At 50.5% G+C, this 25,963-nt stretch overlaps 2 protein-coding genes across 29 annotated transcripts in view; one reads left to right on the top strand and one right to left on the bottom strand.

Annotated features, from left to right (window-relative positions):
* LOC122895785 (thyroid receptor-interacting protein 11-like) overlaps positions 1–25,963 on the bottom strand; it is a 294,071-nt gene that overhangs the window by 91,084 nt on the left and 177,024 nt on the right. For 17 of the 18 annotated variants that reach the window (XM_044233482.1, XM_044233486.1, XM_044233487.1 and 14 more), the window contains one exon: positions 3,254–3,374. In XM_044233482.1, coding sequence (XP_044089417.1) covers positions 3,254–3,261 — 8 coding nt within the window. In that variant the 5' untranslated portion in view covers positions 3,262–3,374. Of the gene's footprint in view, positions 1–3,253; positions 3,375–9,592; positions 9,682–25,963 lie in introns of those variants that run through there. The other variant, XM_044233477.1, reaches the window with a different exon arrangement.
* LOC122895789 (thyroid receptor-interacting protein 11-like) lies at positions 7,845–22,224 on the top strand. 11 transcript variants are annotated; one of them, XM_044233500.1, is made up of 8 exons: positions 8,852–13,869; positions 14,632–14,748; positions 15,668–15,824; positions 17,069–17,405; positions 19,072–19,202; positions 19,423–19,583; positions 19,754–19,907; positions 21,140–22,224. In XM_044233500.1, exon 1 carries the CDS (start codon positions 9,048–9,050, stop codon positions 13,386–13,388), a length of 4,341 nt encoding a protein of 1,446 aa, XP_044089435.1. In that variant the 5' UTR covers positions 8,852–9,047; the 3' UTR covers positions 13,389–13,869; positions 14,632–14,748; positions 15,668–15,824; positions 17,069–17,405; positions 19,072–19,202; positions 19,423–19,583; positions 19,754–19,907; positions 21,140–22,224. The 11 variants fall into 11 exon arrangements, 10 of the variants coding, with proteins under 10 accessions (XP_044089435.1, XP_044089434.1, XP_044089441.1 ...); XM_044233499.1 differs by having other exon boundaries at positions 19,423–19,620; XM_044233506.1 differs by lacking the exons at positions 19,072–19,202; positions 19,423–19,583; positions 19,754–19,907; positions 21,140–22,224 and adding exons at positions 17,527–17,758; positions 17,941–18,122 and having other exon boundaries at positions 17,069–17,395.

Raw genomic sequence — 25,963 nt, 5'->3', positions numbered from 1 at the left:
CTGCTAGTGCCGAGGACCCCTCTTTTTGCCAATTCACTCACACTTCTCCGACAGACAAAAGTCAAAGGGCTGGGGGAAAATGCTCAGCAGACGTTACCAGATATCCAAGGGAGCCGCAAGTTCAGCCTCAGGACTGGGTATTGCTGTCTGCAGTCTGAGCAGAGTGTTACGCTCCCTAAGGTGAACACGAATGCTCAGTGTCGTGTCTCCCAGCGTTTATATGGGCGCTTTACACAAAGATCACCTAGGCTGTTTTTAAAAGTACAGACTTTCAAGTTCCTGTAACAGATTTACTCCATCAGATCCCCATAGATGCAATCCGGAAAGCCGCATTTCAAAAACAATTCCAGGGGATTCTTAGGCATGTCAAAGTTGGAGAACCACTGGCCTAGCCCATAGAAAGCGTAAGAAGAAATGCTCTTTAATGATTTGAAGTTTAATGACCATTTTGAGACTATCCTATTCATACCTCCAATTTCTGGCCAAATGTTAAAGTAGGAATTTCCATGAAATGACATCACTGATCAGAACTGAACTGCAGCCACCCAAAAGCATCCTTGACATTCAGAGGTAAAGAGTAGCGTGAAGAAAAGAGCAGCATGAGCGAGGAAAGAGGAAACATAGAGGGAATTTAAAAAGCGGCAGCTAAATTTAATAAAGGACTAATTTAAGATTTTCAAACAATGCTCCGGGGAACTCAAGAAGGTTCTACAGAGAAAATTCCAAGGCATTCAGTGTCAAGTAAACATTAAAAAATTTCTTTAAAAGCGAACGCTTTTGGTTTAGCATTGCAGCTGGGAAACTGTATGGGATGAAAAAGGTTCCTCTGCTTTAAAAAAAAAAAAATTTTTTTTTTTTTTTTTTTAAACCATTACTTATGGGGGGCCTGGGTGGCTCAGTGGGTTAAGCCTCTGCCTTCGGCTCAGGTCATGATCCCAGGGTCTTGGGCTCAAGCCCGGTATCAGGGCTCTCTGCTTGGTAGGGAGCCTGCTTCCTCCTCTCTCTCTCTCTGCCTGCCTCTCTGCCTACTTGTGATCTCTACCTATCAAACAAACAAATAAATAAATCTTCAAAGAGGAAAAAGAAAAAGAAAACCATCATTTAAGAGAGAAAAACCCTCTCAAAGCCTGAGATACGGGAGAACCATTTTAGATTTCTAAATCAACATGACCATATATAATGAACTCTGCTCAAACCAAAAGCCTGATTTCTGGCCCGAGACCCACACATACACCCTACACATCTGTTTTGTGAACGAGATGCCTACAGGAAAATCACGTTGTCCTTCAAGTAATGATCAAGTTCCTTTACAAGAAAGCTTGGGATTCCTGCCTGTATGCTAATTTATAAATCTTTTGAGCTTTTACAAAATGTAAAAAGTAAATAATCCTATAAAAACTGTTCATCCTCCAGAGCACTTTCTTCCCTGTGAAAAGCATGTTCCCAGGAGCGCCTGGGTGGCTCAGTGGGTTAAAGCCTCTGCCTTTGGCTCAGGTCATGAGCCGAGGGAAGGAAGAAAACTCAACCAAGAAACACCTCTGTAAGAACCCGGCCTATATAAGAACATGGCACAGGGTGGCCAAAAAGTCAACCGTGTCTAGCCTTAGATCTGTCCGTAGGTATGTTGTAGCGGGCAAGGCCTTGACTGCTCTTGTCTGGAATAAAATTTAAAAAGAAAATGAGACTAAGAAAGAAAAAAAAAAAAAAAAAAAAAAGTAAAATCAGAAAAAGCAAAATAAAAGCAATAAAAGTAGCTACCATGCGTGGGGGCGCCTGGGTGGTTCAGTGGGTTAAAGCCACTGCCTTCGGCTCAGGTCATGATCTCAGGGTCCTGGGATCGAGCCCCGCATCGGGCTCTCTGCTGAGCAGGCAGCATGCTTCCTCTTCTCTCTCTCTGCCTGCCTCTGTGCCTACTTGGGATCTGTCTGTCAAATAAATAAATAAAGTCTTAAAGGAAAAAAAAAAAAAAAGCTACCGGGTCTTCAGCGCTTCTCATATGCCCACTGCTACTCATCATCTCATGAGTTCTCTTAATAATCCAGAGAAGTTATCCCTTTAAAAACATGGACCTGGGGGATGCCTGGGTGACCAAGTCGGTTAAGCTGCTGCCTTCAGCTCAGGTCATGATCCCAGGGTCCTGGGATCAAGTCTCACATCGGGCTCCTTGCTCAACGGGGAGCCTGTTTCTCTCTCTGCCTCTGCCTGCCACAATGCCTGCTTGTGCTCTCGATCTCTCTCTCTCTCTCTGACAAATAAGTAAATAGATAAATAAAATCTTTAAAACAACAACAACAACAACAAGGACCTGAGGCTCCAAGAGATCCAAAACAGCTCAGGCCTGCCTGACAGCCCGACAGTGCCAGAAACGCTCCTGTACAAATTAACTCACTCACTCCTCACTACAACCCTATGAAGTCAGGACTGTTATTATTCCCATTTTTCAGATAAGGAGACAGGCACAGAGAGATTATTAAACTTGTCCAGGTCACACAGCTAAGCAGTCTACCTCCAGAGCATGGACTCCCAACCACCATGCAATCCTGCTGAAGGTCACTGAGCCAGGCATAAAGAGCGAGAGCCAGGATTCAGACCCAAGCGGAGTCATTTTAAACCTCGAAAGCGTAACCCTTTCCACTAGGGCAGAAGAGAAAAACAGGCAGCCAGTGGTGCAAACTCGGTGATCTCAGAAATCAGGAAATTTTATTCTCAAATCAAACCAAGACTGGTTTCGGACCAAGGTCCTGAAAAAGAGTTCTCAACTCAACTCGAACTCACACACCCACACAGTAACAAGCAACTGGCACTGAGCGGGGGACCGTCCCATCAGATGGGACATGGACACTCGGGTTCACCGTAGTCCTCACCACTCCTGCTGCCTTACACTGGCCAACTTGATCCATGTGCATCACTCCTGCCTCTGAAGGAATCGGAGTCGGCTACCCCTCCACCCATAGGACAGCCAAAATTCCCTTCACCAAGGTCTGACTCTACAGTAAATACAATGATAAAAGAAGAACTCAAAAAACTTCTATTAAGGCCAAGACAGAAGTTTCAAAGACTCTGGCCGTAAGTTCGCTGGAAATCAAGAAATCCGCGATGCTGGGGACTGCCAGAATCAATGAAAAAGGAGGTATGTGAGTGGGCAGAGGCAGAAGGAAAAGAGTAAGCGGGAAAACATACTGACGTTGCTCAGAGAGTGTTGAGCCACCACGGAAACAGAGGCAGAAAGCAAATGTCTCACGCTCCCACTTACCTGTTCATAGTTTATGAACGTGGCGGCGTCAAAACTGCTGGCTGCCCACTTGAGAAGGTTGGCCGCCTGCTCCGGAGTCACATAAACCAGCACACATTGGGCCATCAGGAGTGTTGGCAATCTTACGAGAAGAAAAAAGGCATCATCCACATGTATTCATCAAACGGACTCTCTAGGGATGACTGGGTGGCTCTGTTGGGTAAGCACCCGGCTCAGGTCATGATCTCGGGGTAGTGAGATCAAGCCCACATCGGGCTCCCCATTCAGTGGGGAGTCTGCTGGAAATTCTCCCCCTCCCCCCACTCCCTATGCTGGGTAGGAGAGTGTCGTCTCAGGATCCCAGCGTCCCAGAAAGAATGGGGGTGCCTGAGTGTGGCAGAGCTCCTGGGCACTGGATCAGGGAAGACGGCTGCAATCAGAGAGCCCAGGAGGGGGTTCTCAGCTTGGGGTTGCTATAAACTGTGAACCAAGGCATGGTCAGGTGACTGCTCCCGGACTAGGGGCCCAGTAAGCAGCAGAACCACCGCAAGAACCCCCTTCCTCCCCTGGGGGGGGGGGGGGGCGTGGCACAGGTGCACACTGCAGGAGTCGGCACAGTTTACAGACTTGAAAGGGATCATGTGCCTGAGATAGAAATGCTCGGTCACAGGCTGGATGAGGATGGAGTGTGGTTGGAGACCAGGGAGATAGGAGTGATTGACTGCTTTCCTCTGAGGGCTCCCTGATACCAGACTGGATAAAAAAGCAAGACCACTGAGGGGCACCTGGGTGGCTCAGTGGGTTAAAGCCTCTGCCTTCGGCTCAGGTCCTGATCCCAGGGTCCTGGGACTGAGCCCCGAATCTGGCTCTCTGCTCAGCAGGGAGCCTGCCTCCTCCTCTCTCTCTCTCTGCCTGCCTCTCTGCCTACTTTTGGTCTCTGTCAAATAAATAAATAAAATCTTAAAAAAAATAAAAATAAAAATAAAAGGCAAGAGCATCGATACGCTGTCTACAAGAGACTCCTCTTAGACTCAAAGACACCTCCAGATTCAAAGTGAGGGGGTGGAAAACCATTTACCATGCTAACGGACATCCAAAGAAAGCTAGGATAGCAATCCCTGTATCAGACCTATAGATTTGAAACCAAAGACTAATAATGGATGATGAAGGACACTAGATCATAAAGGGTCTATCCAACAAGAAGATCTAACAATCGTAAATATTTATGCCCCTCACATGGGATCAGCCAATTATATACACCAGTTAATAACAAAATTAAAGAAACACACTGGTGAGAATACAGTAATCGTCGGGGACTTGAACACGCCCTCACTGCCAAGGACGGATTGTCTAAGCAGAAGATCAACAAGGAAACAAGGGCTCTGGATGACACACTGCCCCAGATGGACTTCACAGATACAGTCAGAGCATTCCACCCTAAGGCAACAGAATACACAGTCTTCTCGAGTGCCCGTGGAACATTCTCCAGAACAGAACACCTACGGGGACACAAATCAGGTCCCAACTGGTACCAAAAGACTGGGATCCTTCCCTGCCTATTTTCAGACCACAGTGATTGGAAACTGGAACTCAAATCACAAGAGGAAAGTTGGAAAGAACTCAAATACATGGAGGCTAAAGAAGAATTTTAAAAATTCAGGGAAACCGATGAAAATGAAAGCATAACTGTGCAAAATTCTGGGGATGCAACAAAGAGAGGGAAGTATATAGTAATACAAGCCTTTCTCAAGAAACAAGATAGACCTCAGATACACAACCAAACCTTACACCTCAAGAAACTGGAGAAAGAACAGCAAATAAAGCCTACTAGACTCAAGAGTAGAGCAGAAATCAATACAATAAAACCAGAAGGACAGTAGAACAGATCAATGACTAGGAGCTCGTTCCTTGAAAGAATTAGTAAGATCGATAATCCCCGGGACAGACTGATCAAAACAAAAAGAGCAAGGACCCAAATAAACAAAATCATGAATGAGAGAGGAGACGTCACAACCACACCAAAGAAATACAAACAACCGGAAGGACATATTACGAGCATCTACATGCCAACAAATTAGGCAATCCGGAAGAAACAGATGCATTCCTGAGATACATACACTACCAAAACTGAACCAGGAAGAAAGAGAAAACCTAAACAGACCCATAACCAGCAAAGAAACTGAAGCAGTCATCAAAAATCTCCCAACAAGCCAAAGTCCAGGGCCAGATGTCTTCCCAGGGGAATTCCACCCAACAGCTAAACAAGAATTAATACCCAATCTTCCGAAGCTGTTTCAAAAACCAGAAATGGAAGGAAACCTTCCAAACTCTTTCTATGAGGCCAGCATTACCTTGATCCCCAAACCAGACAGAGAGCCTCACCAAAAAGGAGAATTACAGACCAATATCCCTGATGAACATGGATGCAAAAATTCTCACCAAAATACTAGCTAATAGGATCCAACAGTACGTGAAAACGATTATTCACCACGACCAGTGGAATTTAATTCCTGGGACGCAAGGGTGGTTCAATATCTGCGAATCAATCAATAGGGATAGACTACACAGATGAAGGAAAGGACAAGAACCCTATGAGCCTCTCAACAGAGGCCGAAAAAGCCCATGACAAACTACGGCATCCTTTCTTGATCAAAATTTCACAGTGTAGGGAGAGAGGGAATGTACCTCAATATGGGAATGTACCTCTATATCATAAAAGCCATCTATGAAAAGCCCACAGTGAGTATCATTCTCAACGGGGAAAAAGAGAGCCTTTCCCTTTTCCCATAAGGTCAGGAACACAACAGGGATGTTCAGTATCACCACTGCTGTTCAACATAGCACCAGAAGGCCTAGCCTCAGCAATCAGACAACAGAAAGAATAAAAGGCAGGGGTGCCGGCAAGGCTCAGTGGGTTAAGTGTCTGCCTTCAACTCAGGGTCCTGGGATCGAGTCCTGATGATGCTCTCTGCTCAGCAGGGAACCTGCTTCTCCCTCTCCCTCTGTCTGATGCTCTGCCTATTTGTGATTTCTCTATCAAGTAAACAAATAAAATCTTTTAAAAAGTGAGTAAGAAAGAAAGAAAGGGCATCCAAACGTGTCTTTGGAGAGGACATGATACTCTATGTGGAAAACCCAAAAGACTCCACCCCAGAATTGCTAGAACTCATACAGGAATTCGGCAAAGTAGCAGGATATAAAATCAATGCACAGAAATCAGCTGCATTTCTATACACTAACAAGGAGACAGAAAAAAGAGAAACCGAGGAGTCGATCCCATTTGCAACTGCACCCAAAACCATAAGATACCTAGGAATAAACCTAACCAAAGAGGTAAAGGATCTGTACTCCAAAAACGGCAGAACACGTATGAAAGAAACTGAGGAAGACACGAAGAAATGGAAAAATGTTCCACGCTCATGGACTGGAAGAACAAATATTGTTAAAACGTCTATGCTACCTTGAGCAATCTACATAGTCAACGCAATCCCTACCAAAATACCATCAACTTTTTTTCCCAGAGATAGAACAAATTATCCCCAAACTTGTCTGGAACCAGAAAAGACCCCAAACAGCCAGAGGGAGTGTTGAAAAACAACACCAAAGCTGGTGGCATCCCAATCCCAATCTTAAGCTCTATTTACAAAGCTGTCATCACTCAGAGAGTACTGGCAGAAAAACAGACAAATGGATCAATGAAAAGGACTATAGAATCTGGAAATAGACCCTCAACTCGAGGGTCAACTAACCTTTGACCAAGCAGGAAAGAAGATCCAATGGAAGAAAGACCGTCTCTTCAACAAATGGTACTGGGAATATTGGACAGCTACATGCAGAAGAATGAAACTATACGATTTCCTTACACCATACACAAAAATAGACTCCAAGTGGATGAAAGACCTACACAGGAGACAGGAATCCATCAAAACTGTAGAGAACACAGGCAGCAAGTTCCGTGACCTCAGCTGCAGCAACGTCTTGTCAGACACGTCTCCAAAGCCAAGGGAACGAAAGGCAAAAAAATGAACTACCGGGACTTCACCAAGATAAAAAGATTTTGCACAGCATAGGGAATAGTCGACAAAACCAAAACACAACTGGCAGAATGGAAGAAGGTTATTTGCAAAAGACGTGTCAGATAAAGGGACAGTATCCAAAATCTATAGAGAACTTACCAAACTCAACACCCAAAGAAGAATCTGATCAAGAAATAGGCAGAAGACATGGACAGACGTTTCTGCAAAGAAGACATTCCAATGGCCAACAAGCACATGGAAAAATGCTCCCTATGGCTGGGCATCAGGGAAATACAAAGCAAAACCACAAAGAGATACCATTGCACAATGGTCAGAAAGGATAATATGTATGCATATACCAGTACACAGGACACCAGCATCAATATATACAATATATATATATATTACATGTAAATTACCTATGCAGGGGAAGGCAGGGGAAGGCTCAGGAGCAGCCCACCAGGGGCCAGGACCAAGGGCGGCAGGGACTCGCGCAGCGCGGGATTGGGGGGGGGGGGTCTCCGGTGGCCGACCCACCAAACGGCTGCTCTGGGACTCCGGCACCGCCCAGGACCTGGGCTCCAGTGTGTGCCGTGGCCCAGTCCCGGGCCAGGGGCCCCTGTGCCTGCTGTGTGGTGGCGGCAGGGGACGGGAGCACGCCACCAAGAGAGCAGCCAGCCCTCCTGTTCCGAGCCCAGACCCCACGCGGCGCAAGGCGGAATCGCAGCGGCGGGAATGGGCGCGGTCCCCTGCCAGGCTCTGGTTGGCCAGCTGCTGCTTCACCATGGCGACGGCAGGGGGCAGCGGGGCTCCAGCGGCGGGGCAGCTGCAGGAGCCATTCCTAAACCGGTGCACTAGCGCCAGGCCCGGCTGACTCAGGCCTCTGCCGCCCCACACCCGGGCCACTCTGTGCAGAGCGGAGGACCCGCAGACCGGCCACCTCCACCGTCCTGCGCAACCCCCTGCCTGCTCTAGGTGCACAGCCACGGGAGGCGAGAGAGGCACGGCGCAGGCGGCGGCCCCTGAACCGCCAAACCAAGGTGCGGGCCGAGCTGTTCCTGCAGGGCTGACGGGGCAAGGAGGGGCAGGGCACTCTGGGAGTCTCTGGAGGCTGGAAATACCCAAAGCCTCCCTGGAGGTCAGTTGTCTGCGCCGGCGTAGACATCCCTGAAATGCACCAAGGATCCTCTCTCCTAGCTGGATGGATGCGTCTGACTGTACTTTTCCCCTCAATGGAAAAGATGCTATTGCGTGGAAAGCTCATGCCGCCGCCGGACTTTGTGTACTGCGACCCTACTTAGGGGGAAGTCCAGGGCCCGGTGCATTTTCTGGCCGCAGGCCCCTGGGTGCAGCCGGGCAGGAGCATGCACTAGGGGCCGCCCCAGGACAGCCAGCAAAGCAGGGGAAGGAGGGCAAGGGCCCAAGCCTGGTGTGGGAAGTTGCAGGGATCAGTGGCTGGGACCCAGACCAGGGGCCCCAGGGTCTTGGCTGCTTGGAACTACCTGAGCGGCGGTGGCGCGCGCGCAGCGCGCGCGGGAGCGCGGGAGCGCGCACGAGGTGGGGAGCGCGGGAGTGCGAGCGAGGTGGGGGGCAGCGCGGGAGCGCGCGCGAGGTGGGGACGCGGGAGCGCGCGCGAGGTGGGGACGCGGGAGCGCGCGCAAGGTGCTGCTTAGAAACGGGGGCGGTTGGCTTTTGATTCTTAGCCTCGCGCAGGCAGGGGTTCTGTGACACTTGGCGGGGTAGTCCGGCTGGACTGGACGCTTTCTCACCGCGGACCAGGGCAGTTGTATGACCGCCAGATGTTCTCCTGGGCTGGTGGTCTGGGCTGTGGCCTAGGCCATACCCTAGGGGCCGTGGACAGCAGCCACACCTCTTTGACCAGGGACATCTCTGATATTCACAGACATGTGCTGGGGAAAGGGACTTTCCCTGGGGACACCATGGATCTGGCTGATGTCATCTCATCCCAGACACAGATCAACAGACGCCTCCCTGAGACAGACACACTGGAGGCTGAAGTGACTCACTGGAAGATGTTGTGCCCGTGTTCCACCCAGGGACCAAATACCGTCGACCCAGAAACAGTGTGGACACTGAAGAGCCACATCAGGGACCTACAGCAGAAGCAGATACGGGACATGGACAAACATCAGCTGGAAGTGGCCGTGTTGCAAAACACCCACCGGCAGAAGCTAGCAGACCTCACTGACCGGCACCGCAAACAACTAATGGACTATCGACGACAGGTGGAAGACCTGCAAAACCAAGGTGCTGCCGGGAACGTGAACCGTGACCTTCTTGAGGAGAGGGAAAGGGATCTCAGAAGGCTGAAGCAGCAACTTACACAAATGCAGCGGCTGAACGACAGTCTGAACAACCTTGCTTCGGATCTCCGAGCAGAAAAGGAGAAGTTGGTTCGTGAGCTCCGACAGGCAACACATCAGCTGGAGGAATCCGTTCTGCGCAACAACGAGGATTCCCTAAAGAACAACGTTGCCGTGAGGGCTTTAAAGGTAGAGAAAGGACGGTTAGTGGCAAAACTGTGTCGGGCCGAAAAGAAGCTTTGCCAACAGAAGACCGAACAAAGCCTCAGAGAACGGGCACCGGCAGATAATGGCCATTTCACTAAGCTCGGTCAGGAGAAAGACCTGGAGATACTCCACCTCCGGGAGAGGATCGAGCAGATGGACGCAGAGCATCAGGAAACGAAGGAACTGCTGTCCTTTGCTTTGGAGGAGCACAAGCAATTGGCAGAGTGCCTTAGGGAGCAAGAGGAGTACATCAAAGAACTCCGAGAAAGGCCAGAGCTTCAGGAGGAACTCGGCCAGTCGACCGAAACCTTCAGAAGCCGTGACATCCTACCCCCATCCGGGGAGGACAAAGACACGCGTCTCCCATCCACGACAGACCAACACCCTCGTGTGGACGAAGACCTGGAGCGCCTCACCCGACAGAGTCGCGCTGTCCCTCTGGTTGACCCGAAAATCCTCGAGGAGATTGAAGAACTCGAGTGTGAGGTCCTTCAGCTCAGCAGGTTAAAAGATGATCTCGAGGAGGAAATCCAAGAACAACAGAAGATCATTCACAACCAGCAGCAGGGGAAGAGAGCACTGCTTCAGGCCTTACAGGAGCAGAAGGAGAAGGTGGGCCGCCTTCAACACCGGCAGGAGGCGACGAACGCTGAACGCGCTCAGCTCCTCGCGGCCAAAGACGAGCTGATTCGGAATCTGCAAGTCACGCTAGAAGAGCTGAAAGCCCAGTTGCCCGACGAAAGCCCGCACATTCCGAGGCAACCCTGGGAGGATGAGGAAGTGCGAGCAAGCCAGCCTCTCCCCAGAGAGAACGGAGGGGACGAGCGTGATCCATCTCAAGCTGAAATTCAAAGGCTAGTCCAAGGAATCAAAGAACAGGAACTGGCGAGGCAGCTTCTCACTGAAGAGAACATCCGACTGACCGCGCAAGTGGATCGGCTCTCCAAAGAGGAGATCGGGAAACTCACTCGGATCATCCAGCAAAAGGATGTGGAGATTCAGGGTCTCTCCAGCAGAATCTCTGAGGCTTCTCACAGCCAGAACAGGCACGTGCAACAACTTCAGCAGCAGTTGCAAGAGTGTGCTTTGAAAAGCGAACAGATCTTGGCCATCCTGAACGAGAAGATGAGGGAGAAGAGCAATCTGGAAAGGGACTATCACGAAATGACCGATCGACTTGCTGCCAAGGAAGCAGACCTCCAGAGGGTGCAAGAGGAAAATCAAAAACTGTCCACGAGAGTGGAAAGCAGCGGCCAGGAGGGGTGTAGCGAAAGGATTCGGGATCTGGCCCACGCGGTTCGAGAAAAAGACCTGGAAGTGGAGGCGTTAAGTCAGATATGCCAGACTTTATGGAGGATCCTGCAAACACCCAGCCCTGGTCATGAGGTTCGAGGAGGTCGAATCGATCAGTTCCAGCAGCTTCTCCAGGAACGGGACACGTTATCACAGCGAGTGAAGGTCATGGAGGAGTGGAAAGAGCAGGTGCGGACCACGGTCCAAACTCTGAAGCGCGAGTCACCCCAGCTTCAGAGAGATCTGCGACAACTGCAGGCGTGGGCTCGCACCAACAGCGAGAACGTTCTGAAACTGCAGACAGCCTCTCTTGACCAGATCCAAACTTCCCAAGGACGGGACGTAAACTTACAAGAGCTAGAGAAGGAACTGGCCCAACTTCAGCTCCGCATCGGGGAGCTCTGCAATGCCGAGGACCTCCTTTTAGGGAACCTCGATGTGATTTTCCTCCAGACCTCCAGCGACTCCCTGAAGGCCGGGAAATCTGACCCAGTGAGGGAGTCCTCTCAGGTGATCAGAGAGGAGGTCGAAGAGCTCAGAAAATCAGGGCAAGGAAAAGAGACCATGATTCGAACCCTCCGGGAAGATCAGCAGAGATGGATTGCTTCAGGGGCTGCCACGGGGGAAGGAGAAGGCAAACCACGGGAACACGGCGATTCCGATTCCCACACGGAACAGCTGCAGGAGAAACCGGCCGTTCTACAAAACTCCCTTCGGGCTCAGGAGCTCCGAATCCAAGCGGAAAGTGAGGAGCTGCTTTCTTCACAGGAGCAGCTCAGTGGCCAGCTGAGTGAGAACGAGCTGCTGAGGCAGGCAGTCACCAATCTGAAGGAGAGGATAGCAGATCTCGAAGTGGACGTGTGTCGGCTGAAAGAGGAAAACGCAAAGATCGTGGAACGATCTAGAGAAAAGGACATGGAAAACCAGGCGTTGCAAGAGACAAATCGGCTGCTTTCAGTGACGCAGAGAGAGGCGGCATCCCAGCATGCTGCGATGAGAGAGAAGGCACTGGCCCTGGAGCAACTGTTGCAAGAGAGAGAAGAGGGCGAGACCGGGGAATTGAACCGGCTCGTCGACGCCGTTCGGTCAATGCAGGACAAGGCAGCTGTGTGTCAACGGGAGAGAGAGGACGCCGTGTCGGCACTGACACAGAAAGAAACGGAAACCTGCGCCCTCCAGAAGGAGGTTCACCGGTTACGAGAGAGAGAACGGCGCCTCACCCAGGAGCTGGAGAGAGGGCGGCACCTCGCTGCAGAAGCCCAAGATTCTCGTCGCCGGCAAGCTTTGGCCTCCGAGGACCAAGTGGCTCAGCTAAGAGAGGAAGTGACGGTCTTGCAGGGAAAACTCGCTTTGTCTTCCGCTGCCATGGAAAAGGCCGGCCACGGAGCCCGTCTGCAGGCAGAGTCGCTGCGGGCGCAGTTGCACGTGGTCACCCAGCAGAAGGAGGAAGCTGTGCTCCGGCTCGCCGCCTCCCAGGAAGAGGGAAGGCGCTGCCATCAAACACTAGCGAGCCTGAAGCTGGAACTGGCCGAACGGATGGAAGAGGCAGACGCCCTAGAAGGAAAACTGAAGTCCTTACGGGGACGTTTGCATCAAACAAATGCCGACTTGGAGGTGAAGGAGGACCAACTCCAAGAGCTCAAGAAACAGAATGAGGTCCAGCAGGAAATGCTGGAGGACACACAGAAGAAACTGATGACCTTTGTCAGTCAGTCCGAAGGAACGGTGGACAAAACCCTCCTAAGGAGACTCTTCGTGGGATCGTTCCAGGCAGCTGATGCGGAACGGCAGGAAGCCTTGAGGTTGATGGCAAGCACGCTGGGGATCCGAGAAGACCAGCTGCGGCAGCTGCGCAGCCGAGAGCCCGCGGGTGTGCCCAGCGGGGTGACTGGGGGGCCTGGACCCAGAAGCGCCCCCAGCACCCCCGCGAAACCAAATCACCGAGCTGTGGCCAATCGTTCCTTTTCAGAACTTTTTGTCCAGTTTCTAGAAGTGGAATCTCATTCGGCTTTTCCAGCGCCCAAACCCTCTGCTCGTGACGTGAAGCCCCCAGACTCGGGAGGAAGGGGAAAACTGCCTAAGAAACAAGGCCCATCACGACTGAACGCTCCCCTGGCATCCACACCCGGAAAAAAGGAGGTCAAGCCCCGCACCACAGCTGTGTCTCTTATTGACCCACCCGGACCGGAAATGGATGGATCGGAGCACCTTCTTCTAAATGCTGTCACTGATGCTTTACCCACGTACACGCCGCGTATACTATCGCCTGCCCAGAAGGTTGGAAAGGCGGCGGCCAAAGACCTCTCCAAGAAATAGACGACTGTGCGCCAGAGTGACACCGCGCTTTGAAGATCCCAAGTCACTCTGTGTGTCTACCTTATCTCCTAATGTTCTTTTTCAAAATGTCAAATGTTCACGGTTTTGCTTTCAGCTTAAGAAACCTATTCTTTTATGACTTAACAAAAACGGGGATCCTGACCTGTGACCGGATCCTAGGACCCCGGGATCATGACATGAGCCAAAGACAGACGCTTAACAGACTGAGCCACCCAGATGCCACAGCAGGGGTGACGTTCCTAGGACAGTCGACACTGATGGCCTTGGAAGCTGTGGTCTGTAATGCTGGAAGGTGTACACAAGGGCCAAACCTCTATGTATACCCTATGCAGAGAACACATCAACTTGTTTCAGTGTTCCAAATGGATCAGACAGACGAGCGCACAATCCTCGGATGGGAAACGAGGTGAATAGCACAAAAGTACACGATGAAGATATGGTTAAAAAAAAAAAAAAAAAAGTAAGTTCGCTTTTCCCAGCTAAGTCTCATTTCTCTTGGTTTATGTTTTATTTTCTAATTTTTAAAAATCATTTCCTTTTCTGTTGTCTGCAAAGGCACGCTATGGCTAACCTGATTTCTCTCGGGCCTTATGTATGTTGGCCTGCTTAGGAGCATGCTATTTATTCTCTGACTTGCTCCCCCCTCCAACCCCGCCGAATCACTCTGCCTTGGAGACCATTTGAAATGGGAATGAATGCCATCTTATTCTTAAATTGAAAACCCAGCAGCTGATGGTTCTACCCTAAGCTATAGAAGTAGCTCCTCTTGATCATCCTTTAAGCGGTTTTTAACTGGAATGTCCACGGTCAACTCCCTTGTTCATTTCTTCAGGAGCCCCTTCAAATCTTCATTGGCTGGGTCATTGCACAGGCTGTCAGGGAACCGGAGTTTACTTGGGAAGAAACTGTGCCTGGTCCCTGTGCTAAGGAGGGCTTGTTGGCCAGGGGATCTGATCTGTGGGAGCAGAGCGGGAAGGGAACTTGGACTGAGGCCATCTGAGGCCCTCCAAAGTTACCGGATGCCAAGACAACACTTCCTATGGAATCTTCATCTCAGGCTTTCCATCAGAACGGACTCTGATATGCGGACATCCATTTCCTGCTGAGACGCTTAAGGCGTACGACAGGGGCTTCTCTAGGATGTGAAGCTGTCATGTGACCAGGAGGGAGACGGGGGTCATCAAATCCAAAATGTAATTAACTTCCATTGATGTTCACGCAGTTGATCCCAAGGGAATCGCTGGCTGGTCAAGGGCTAGAAGGAAGAGCTGACGTCCTCCAGCACCATGGAATCTGGCAATGCACTGTGGACAGAAGCCCCCACCACCTCCACCTGCAGGTAGGATATGCAGACTTTGGCTTCAGCCTGTAGCAGGAAGGCCTTGGGAACGGTATTAAGCTGGTGGCGGTGGGGAAGGGGGGGGTTTCCCATGACCCAGAGAAGAACAGACAGCTGGAGAGGAAGGCTCAGAGTCTGTGAGAGATTCTGTTTCCAGGAGAGCCCAGTGCATGGCCAGCAACTGCTGCTCTCATGGTCTCTAACCAGGGCCGAGGAGGGCCGTTTCTTGCATTGGGAGCCCACGGACGACTGACAGATAGCGTGGGTGGTCCAGGGACTCCGGGAAGCAGGAGAGGAGGCTGCTACAGCCTTTTGACCGGGGCACGAACAGGTGGTTTTTTCCTCAAGCTTTTGTTTTTGTAGTTGAGAGAGCGCTCTGGCTGGAAAAGGGGGTGAAAGGGAGAGGGAGAAGCAGGCTCCCCGCCGAGCAGGGAACCCCCCTGCCAGGCTCCATCTCAGGATCCCGAGATCAGGACCTGAGACAAAGGCAGACGCTTCACCAACTGAGCCACCCAGTCACCCTCAACAGGTCAATTTTGCTGGCCCAGATCCTAGAGCCTTCTGTTGAGGGGAGACCCTCCCCCCTCAGCATGGGCTCGTTAGCGAGGAACAGCTGAAATGGGTTTCTGTAAAATTTATAAACAAGGTACATGTTGCCTCCAGTACCCAAAGAGTACTGAAAGATGTTGGACTTGCATGTCCTTTTTTCTTCTTAAGGATTTTATTTAGTGACTTGATAGAACACGAGAGAGAGAGAAAGACACAGAGAGAGAGTACAAAGGGCTGGTAGGGGCAGAGGGAGCGGGAGAAGCAGGCTTCCTGCTGACCAGGGAGCCTGATGCAAGGCTTGTTGCCAGGACCCTGAGATCAGGATCTGGGCCCAAGGCAGACCCTGGACTGACAGAGACACACTTTGTAGGTCCTTAACAAGCGCGTCAAACAAATATCCTCACAGTAGGATCTCCTGAATGTGATGTCCCATCTGTATTCCTGAAGACAGATGAAGGCGATAAGATCCTGCCCACAAAGTTTGCCTGTGAGAGCAGAGCGGTTTGGGTGCCCCGCGCATTAACAAGGTAAACCCTGCCTCCTTCAAGGTCAAGGCACATGCCACTGAGAGGCACCGAACAGACCATACTGGCCAAATGTATTACAGCAAACTATTCACCATCTTTCAATTTGTGGGGCTCCCTCATGGCTTTTTAAATGACTTAATTCCAAAGAGAAAGCAAGAGAAAAACCTAGCAAAGGAGCGGGGGCACGGGGTGGTGGCAGGCACAGAGAGGCAGAGGCAGAGGCAATCCCAAGCGGACTCCACCCTGAGCACATAGCCCGACCTGCGACCCTATCCCATGACCCTGAGATCCTGACCTGAGCCAAAAGCTCAACCCACTGAGCCCCCCAGGTGTCTCCGGTGTTTTCAGGGTACAGGGCTTTATTTTATCAGGTATGGGAAGACAAGCAGATCTACAAGGAACTCTCACAACGCAAGAAGCGTTCATCGACTCCCTGATCCCGAGAAAGGAGGTCCCGAGAGCCATGGAGGGCCACCCAGGGAAGCACCAGGGGCGGTCAGGAGAAAGAGGGACTGAAGGGACAGGCAACACGGGCAAGACCCTTTACTGTGGTTTCCGTGGCAAGGGGCAGGTGAATCCGGGTCAGCACATTTAAGACTGCCCAGTCGGTGTCACGTCCGTGGGTTCCGGGACACGGTGGTGTCTGTCTGGAGTAGTCTGTCCCTGCCCCTGGGGTGATCAGGGCAGGGGAGAGTGGCCCAGAGTAAGAGTTTCTTACAAGAGGTGGCTGGGGGTAAAGGCTCCAAATTGGTTGCTTTACATGTGAAAGCTCTGCCTGTAGGCAAGCTGCTGACCATCTCTAGGAATTCGGTAAGTCTGCCAGGCAAAGTCCCTCCACCAAAGTCAGCAAGGCCCGAGATGTCAAAGCAGGAAATACAGAAGGTAGAATCTATGGTTATTGTACTCGCTACAAACAGAACGTGAATGAAGTCCCTGAAGGTTAGCCAACCGGTGCATCTTAGCAACATCACACTTCATTCAGAACCTATGTCGTAGAGGCACAGAAGGCCATCGGCCTCCTTTGAATTTTGCCAATTAAATTATTTTAGTGAATTTACGATTTCCTTTTTATTTTTTATGTGTGAGAGATTTGATGGATTCATTTAAGAGGGCGAGAGAGCGAGAGAGCGAGCAAGCAAGTGGGACAGAGCAGGGCCCAGCGGGAGGAGCAGCAGGGAGAGTCAGAGGGAGAAGCAGACTGACTCCTTGCCCAGCAGGGAGCTTGACATGGGGCTCTATTCCAGGATCCCGGGATCAAGACCTGAACTGAAGTCAGATGATTAACCACGTGAGCCACCCCGGTGCCCTTGTCAATGCTGGATTTACAACTGGCTCAAATTCTGAACCCATGTTGAATTAGTCGTGCCCCCCCCCCACCCCGTATTCAGTTTTCTCTCCTCCACTCCTCCTTTGCTTGGGTTTGTGTCTTCCTGGATATACTTGTGGGCTGGGGGAGTGTCTTTTGCCCTGCTCCTCGTTCTCGGTTTTTTCTTCCAGAGAGTCTCAAATCCGCATCATCAGCCCTGGGGCTTCTGTCGCGGCGATGGTCGTATGGTTTCCAGTCTCCTGGCGTAAGTCCAGGTGGGAACTGATCCCCTCACTGTGCCATTCCCACATTTCCCTGCGTCGGGGCCTCCCTCCTTTGCACCCACAACACAGAGGGTCACCCCCAGGGCTGTGCTTGGGGTGTGCTTTCCCCCAGAGGATCTGGACGTCAGCATCAAGCACTGGCCCAACCCCCAGTCCCTGGAACTGAAGCACACCAGTCAGCATGTCCTGCGGTTGCCAACCTCAGGGGGGAGCCCTGGAGACCAAGACAGGCCACATGCAGGTCACATGGCTGAAGACCCAGATACAGTCCATTCTCATCCATTCTCACCTTGCTGGCAAGGAGGGGACATTCGTTTGGAAATGGATGGCGACCTCCACGTGAGGTAACAGAACACGGGCCAACACGCAAGCTGGCCAGCGATGGCCAGTTCCCTCCCAGATCGTGCCTGTCACCTCCGAAGCCAGTTAGTTAGCGAAGGAGCAGGTCAAGCTGACCCCCGCGTCCTCATTTAACATAGGGACACCGTGTGTGTGATGCCGCCTGTTTGAATCACCATCTCCTCAGGTCCCCGATGAGAGAGAGAGACTCCTGCTCCAGACTTGTGGGACGCCCTGACACCCGACACGTGTGATTGACAACAGTTTCCTAGTCACAGACCCTCGCGCTTCAGGGGAGGAGGATACCACACACCGTGCAGGACTGCACAGACATCGCGCGTGAGAACAGAGAGAACCAGCAGGGCCTCGGAAGGCAAGACTTGCTTCTAGAAACCAGAGGGTGTGGCAAGTCCTGGTGCCCACGGGAGGGTGTGAGTGGCTGGCCTGGGGAATTCAGTGGGCTTCTAGGGAACTGAATGCTGCTCCCCAAAACCCAATAGGCACTAGGGCTAGTCCCTAGGAGGAGAAGGGTGTTTGGTGAAGAGACCTCCCCCGTGAGGGAAGAGGGAGAGGAGAACGTGCATGACGCCATTCGGGTCCCTCCTTGATCTTCCGGGTGTCACACGACAGCCCTTGACACGGAATCTTAATTGCAGGCCTGATGCCCCAAGAGGGTACGACAAATTCTTCTAGAACTAATAAGGCAACTTCACAGAGAAACAGTATACGGGATAAACACATAAAGGTACGCGGAATTCCTCTATGCCAGCAACGAATATGGAGGCTCCACAATCAAACACACCTTCACAAAGAAACTACTTCGTACAAAGAAACTACTTCGGGATAAATCTAACAGTGCCTGTCCAGGCATCCCACGCCGAAAGCTCTTTAGCACTGATAAAGGAAGTCCAAGATATAAATCAATGGAGAGATACACCATGTTCGGGCCTGGAAGACTAAGCATCGCCACGATGTCGATTCTCCCCAGACTGAGAGAGAGATTTAACGCCATTTCTATCAAAATCCTGTCAGCTTCGTTTGTTTTCGTAGAGACAGACCAAAATATTCTAAAATGTATGTGGAAGGACAAAGGAATTAGAGTAGTTTCGAAACCGGTTTTGAAAAGAATAGTAATTTGGGAACACAAGTGTTTAGAGTTTCCGAACTTAGTAGTAGTTGTAATAAGGAAGCCCGTGTTGGTATTTGCAGAAGGACAGTCCCACACAACAGAACAGAACAGAACAAAGAATCCAGAAAGAGTCCCCACAAATATGCCCACCTGAGTTTTGAAAAGGGTGCTAACGCAATTCCATTCCAGACAGCTCGGTTTTGTACCGACTACGGCCACCTAAAGCTTGCGATGAACTCAGACAGGCCACCCTCAGAAAACAGCAGCAGCAGCAGCAGCAGCAGAGGAGGAGGATGGTGGTGTGACCGAGGTCCTACCAGGTGGGAATGGGAGAGAGACTGTGTGCCCAGGGTTGTGTGGGCGGGGCCCCAAGACCCATCCAGCGATGCCTTCCGAAGGCCAAGGCCGAGGGAGCAGGGCAATTGTCCATTCAGCGTGTGGGCCCAGCACCCATGAGCGGGAAGGTGGTTAGGACAGCTGACGGGCGGGGCACTGAGACACTTCAGCTGAGTCTGAGCAAAAGCACCTCCCGTCTTCCAGGCTTCTGTGAGGCTTGCTTCTTGTCTGGCGTCTCAAGACCCCACAGCCTTGTCCCGGTGGGCGCAGCACCTCACAACCTCCAGACCCATGGCCACTGGTCGGAGGACACCCCTTTGCAGCTCCTGAACGTCGTCCTCAAGGTCGGCGCGGAGGACGAAGAAGTGAGCAGCCCTTGGGAAGATGCTTCTCTGCACGGAGGTACCTGTACGGCATGACGTCAGGGCCCCGTGTCTCCGGGGGGCTGGGGCCTCGCTGGGAGGCGGGCCTGTGTCCCAGAGTACACCGGTTTGCCAAAAGGTAGCCGTCAGCTTGTGTGCCCCTCCTTTCGCAGCTCAGAAGAGCCCAGAACGGGGCTTCACTGACGGAGCTGCTAACTCTGTGGGGGGCCTGGAGACAGCGAGAGTGGAAATGCGGCCGAACCAGGCAGATGAGGTTTCAGCCTTGTTGGGGCTCAAGTCCTGCTAGAAGAGACCGACTTGAAGCCAGTAAGTGGAATGTTGATGAGGGAGGAGTTCCGTTCTCCTTCTTGAGTAGCTTCCGTTCCACTATGGGTTGTCAGGATCCCCGCTGTGCACCTGAGATCAGGCCAGTCAGGGGGGGTGGGGGTGTGTGTGTGTGTGTGTGTGTCAGTGTGAGTGTGTGTGTGTAGGGGGAATGGCCTTCCTTTTGGGTGGGTCGTGGCTATCAGTGATTAGAACACATGATGAACAGGACTGACGGGATGCGTGAGGGACTCACCACCTGGCTGGCAAAGACAGGAAGGAAATAACGACCCGTGAGATTCGTCATTACTGTTCTGCATGGAGTGCTGAGAAGTACAGGGTGCATTAGAGTTTGTAATTTCCCGAGGAATGTTTAAGCTGAGACCAGGAGGCTAAGAAATCAAGGCGGATGTGGGAAGGTGTTCAGTTAGGGCCGGGAAGGATGTGTACTGTTGAAGGAACTGAGAGAATGTCCTTGAAGCTGGGGCCACGTGGGGACCGTGGGGTGGGGAAAACCAACGTCTGGGGTGACGACTTGTCGCTTTTGTAGGGTCTTGGAAACGAATCATAGTGATTTCAAACATGGGGTCCAGACCCCGAGCAGATCCTACCTCTGCCTCTTATGAGCCGTGCTGCTAAAGCATTGTACGTCTCCGTTCCCTGATGGGACAAATGGGGATGACGAGAATCCCACTTCATAGATGACTGTAAAGAGCAAGTGACATTGAACATGAACAAAACACTTAGCGCCATGTCGGACATGCAGGAGGTGTCAGTGGTGGTTAGTTCAAGAAGTGAAGAAATACACAGCTAAGTTTTGAAGACGTGGTGGCAGTCCGTGGTGACGTTTGTGAACATCAGTGGACTCCACGCAACTTCATTTCTTCTCCAGATTTCAGATGCTGTTGACCACATGTGTCACACTGTTGAATTAGAAAGAAATTTTTCTCAAATGGACAGTTATTTGTCCAGAGAGTCTGCAGCGCCACTGAAATGACGAGAGGGAAAGAAAATGCTTTTCAGTACCGTGTCCCACTGAGGTGTGCCTACAATGTCCTGATAAATTGAGTTACTTAGTATTTGTGGGTAACCGTTTGTGGGAACTTGCTTCAAGTCAATGGACTCTAGAGTAACTGAGACACAGAATACGGACAGAGAAGTAGTATGGCTAGAGCTTGGCTTTTCTGGACTCTCTCTGGGACAGGTGTTTTGTTCTGTTTTGTTTTTGTTTTCAGGTAGGAAACATCTTTATCATTGGCCTTGATTCATTCATCACATAGTGTCCAACGTGGATTCCGTATGCTGACAACCTGCCTGGCGCATTACTCCGCTGGCCGCTCCGGTCCAGACGTCAGGCCGTCCCCCGAGGGAAGCCGACCCCACCGGCCCCGAAAGTTCATGCTTGGGGTGCTGAGCGCCAGGCTGTCCCAGGAATGGGCCCCTTGGTCCCTGGCCCTCTATTCCGGCCAGCAGTTCTGGGGAGGCCAAGGCTGGAGCCCGACACTCTCCGTGGTTTCGTGATCGTTTAAGAAAACAGAAGGGACAAACGTTTCACCGTCTTTAAAAACACAGGAGTCTGAGGAGAGAAGCCAAGGTCCGCCGCTTGGCAGCTCCGCGGGAGGACGAAGCATCCGTGTCCCTTGCTGACCCACGCTGCGCCGCCTCCTCATGCCCACGCGGAAGCACGTTTTCAGGCGGCAGTATTGGCACAGGTGGTGCTGGTCGATCTGGCAGCGGCGGTCGGAGCGGCCGGTGTAGCTGTGGTTGCTGTGGATGCCTCCGCTGGAAGCAGCTCTCGCAGCCCTGGCAGGGGAAGACGCTGTAGTGCTTGCCGCTCGACATGTCCCCACACACCACGCAGTCCACCTGCAGCTCCGGCTTCGCCAGGCTCGGAGTCGCTGGCGGCGCCCGCGGGGGAGGCCCAGGAAGCTGCTGGAGGCCTGCAAGGCCCCGCGGCCAGCACTTCCCGAGCTGCCGCCCCCTCTGTGGCCGCACCTTCCCTGCCTGGGCCTCAGGCGGGGCCCCAGCCTCGCTGGCCTTTGCCGGGCCTTTGCCGCCGCCGCCCACCCTGGGAGCCGGCCTCGAGCTGCAGCCGGTTTTCTCTGGGAATAGTTTTTCTCCGTTCTCTGCTCTCCTCGGTCTCAGTTTCCAACGCCTTCCTGCGTCTGCAGCCCAAACGTTGTAGGGGAAGTTTGGGTTTGGAATGGCAGGCTAAATAGCTGTACCCAACCCAGTGCAAACCAGCAAAGCATGAAGGACTTTGGGGTTTTTTTGTCTTTTTTTTTTTTTCTTTTAAAAGATTTTGTTCACTGGACAGTGAGAGATCACAAGTAGGCAGAGAGGCAGGCAGAGAGAGGGGGAAGCAGGCTCCTTGCTGAGCAGAGAGTCCGATGCAGAGCTGGATGCCAGGACCCTGAGATAGTGACCTGAGCCGAAAGCAGAGGCCTTAACCCACTCAGCCACCGAGGCGCCCCCTGTGGCCACTTTTTAAAGAAAAGACAGATGCTTCTGTCCAACTCTAGACTCAGGGAGTCAGAGCCCTCTGGGATAGGCCCCAGGGTACAAGGACCAAGCATGTTTACCATCTAGATGCATTTCGCGACAGCTTTTTTGGCACTGGGCTTTCCATTATCTGAAAAAACATTCAGCGAGATTGGGAGAACCCAATAAACTAACGTTCGATGTAACATTTAGCAGGGCTCTGCCCTTCAGGGTCTGGGATATCGCGAGCTACATGTTTGGTGTAACGTGTTACACACCCTTAGGTCTTGTCAGAAAGGGATGGATCGGGGCGCCTGGGTGGCTCAGTAGGTGAAAGCCTCTGCCTTCGGCGCAGGTCATGATCCCAGGGTCCTGGGATGGAGGCCCGCATCGGGCTCTCTGCTCAGCAGGAAGCCTGCTTCCTCCTCTCTCTGCCTGTCTCTCTGCCTCCTTGTGATCTCTCTCTCTGGGAAATAAATATCTTAAACCTTTAAAAAATAAAATAAATTTTAAAATTTTTAAAGACTTATGGACTGTTTTTTCTTTTGCTTGGTTTTGTATATAAATTTTATGTATTTAACAGAGAACGAGCCAGACAGCATAAGCAGGGGGGACAGCAGGGGGGAGAGGGAGAAGCAGGCTCCCCGCTGAGCAGGGAGCCCAACAAGAGGCTGGATCCCAGGACCCTGAGATCAGGACCTGAGCTGATACCAAGAGTCGGACTCTGAGCCAAACTGAGCCACCCAGGCACCCTTACAGGACCCGCTGTCTTAGGAAAATAAATGGCAAGGCTAAAGAAAGAGCAGGGAGAAAGTGAGGACTGTCATTAGAAGAGGCTCGTGAGACCTGTTAACCAACGGCAAGGTAGGGGTCTTCTTCTCACTCAGGATTTAACAGATACAGAGAGTCGAAATAATTGTGAGATAATCAGATCAATCTGAACTGTGACTTGACACGTCATGCTATCGAGAAACTATTTTGAAATGTTTCAAGAGTGATGAGTCTACCTCTATTTTGAAATGTTTAAAGAGTGATGAGTCTACCTATGTGTGTGTCGCACAAGGGCAGTTTTGTTCCCTGGGAGATGTTTGGCAACATCTCGGACATATTCGGTGGTCAGAAGCAGGAGTGAGGAAGACACTCTCCCGCCTCTGGTGTGTGGAGACCATGGGTGCTGCTAAGCATCCTAGGAAGCTCAGCACAGGGCCCTCGGCAAAGAACGATGGGGCCCAAGATGTGGGGAGCGCCAAGATTGGGAAACCCCGTTCTGGAGACACATGTTCAAGTAGCTGTGGGTCAAATGACAGGATGAAGATATTTGCTTCAAGGGGCGCTTGGGTGGCTCAGTGGGTTGAGCCGCTGCCTTCGGCTCAGATCATGATTCCAGGGTCCTGGGATTGAGCCCTGCACTGGGCTCTCTGCTCAGCACGGAGCCTGCTTCCCCCCCTTCCCTCTCTGCCTGCCTCTCTGCCTACTTGTGATCTGTCAAATAAATAAATAAAATCTTTAATTAAGAAAAAAAAAAAAAAGAAGAGATTTATTCAACACGGGCCTAAAATTGGTAACAACGTAAATGTCCAACAACATGTGAATGAAGAAACAGACTGAGTATATCCAAACAAGGCCAATGCTATACACCAGTAAAGAAAGAATGAACTACGGATAAATGCAACAAACACGCATGACTTAAACGCACCGTCTCACCAAAAGCAGCTAAAACAGTACACACACTATGATCCTATCTCAATGAAATTCTATTTAGAAATTCTGTCCTATATATATAGTGAGAGAAAGCAGCCTGTGGTTGGCAAAGAGAAGGGTAATGGTGGGGTAAAGGAGTGGGAAGGAGCATGAGGAAACTTTCTGGAGTACTGGAAATGTTTTCAGCGGACCATGCTGGTCGTGGTTCTAAAAATGCATACGGTTGTCCAAACTAAAATTATGCATGTACACCTGAAACTAATGTAACACTGCACATCAAATATACTAAAAAATACAAACAAAAAGCCATACACTTAAAATACACACACTGTACCCTATTTCCCTAATAAAACTGACTGTAAGAAGTATCAAGAGAAGAATCCCGCTCAGAACTACGTTAGAAGGAGTAAAATACCTAGGAACAAATTTAACCAAGAAAGTGAAAGACCTGCACGCTGTGAACTACAGGACACTGATAAATGAAACTGAGCAGATGCAATTAATGCAAGGATATCCCGTGTTCATGTACGAATGAGTATTATTAAAATGTCCATACTATCCAAATCATCCTACGGCTTCAACGCTATCCCTATCAAAATCCCAACAGCATTGTTCACAGAAAAAGAACAATCTTAAAATTTGTATTAAACCGCAAAACACCCCAAATAGCAAAAAATAAAACAAAAAACAAAAAACAAAAAAACCAGGAGGCACCACCTTTCCCAATTTTAAACTGTTATCGCGAAGATACAGAAATCAAACAAAACGGCATTGGCCATCAAAACAAATACACAGATCAATGAAACAGAGAAGAGTTCAGAAATAAACATATATATATATATATTAACCACATATAACAAAAAAGCCAAGAATATGCAATAAGGAAAAAAAAAGAGTAACCTCCATAAATAGTGCTGGGAAAACAGGACAGCCACATGCAAAAGAATGAAAGTGGACCACTACCTTACACCACAAACAAAAATTAACTAAAAATGGATTAAAGACTTGAATGTAAGACCAGAAACCATAAAACTCCTAGAAGAAAACATCGACAAGTAAGCTACTTGACTGAGGTCTTGCTGACAATTGTTTGATCTGGCAACAAAAGCAAAAGTAAACAACTCAGACTAAATCAAATTAAAAAACTTCTGCACAGCAAAGAAAAAAACAAAATGAGAAGGCAACCTGGTGAATAGGGGAGAGTATTTATATATCGTGTATCTGCTCAGAGATTAACGTCCAATAGCTATACAACAGATACCGTATCGATGTAAGACATACATCTATCTATATCTTATACAACTCGACAGCAAAATATAGGATTTTAAATATATGATTTAAAAATGCCCAGAGGATCTGAGGAGGCATTTTTCCAAAGGAGACATACAGATGGCCAACAGACACATTAAAAAAAAAAAATGCTCACCATCACAAGTCATCAGGGAAATGCCAATCAAAACCATAATGAGTTCTATCACCTCACACCCGTTAGAATGGCTACCATCAAAAAGACTAGAAGACCAGACTAGAAGACTAGCAGTAACAACTGCTGGCAAGGAGGGGAAGAAAAGGGAACCCTTGTGCACTGCTGGTAGCAAGTATATGATGTAACCACTATGGAAAACAGTATCCTCAAAAAGCTGAAAGTAGAACTACCATAGGATCAAGCAATTCAACTTCTGGTTATTTATCTAAAGGGAACAAACACGATCTCCCAGAGATATCGGCATTTCCATGTTCACTGCAGCACTGCTGACGATAACTGACATATCTCCATCGACAGGTGAAGGGATTTTTACAACAATCAGAGACACGTGCACATATGTGTGCATGCACATGCACTCACACACAATTGTTCAGGCATAGAAAAGAATGAA

The sequence above is a fragment of the Neovison vison genome, chromosome 14 (genome assembly GCF_020171115.1).
Source record: "Neovison vison isolate M4711 chromosome 14, ASM_NN_V1, whole genome shotgun sequence".
Classification (NCBI taxonomy): domain Eukaryota; kingdom Metazoa; phylum Chordata; class Mammalia; order Carnivora; family Mustelidae; genus Neogale; species Neogale vison.
The sequence above is the reverse complement of the archived record's forward strand: the minus strand, read 5'-3'. Positions and strand labels throughout refer to the sequence as shown.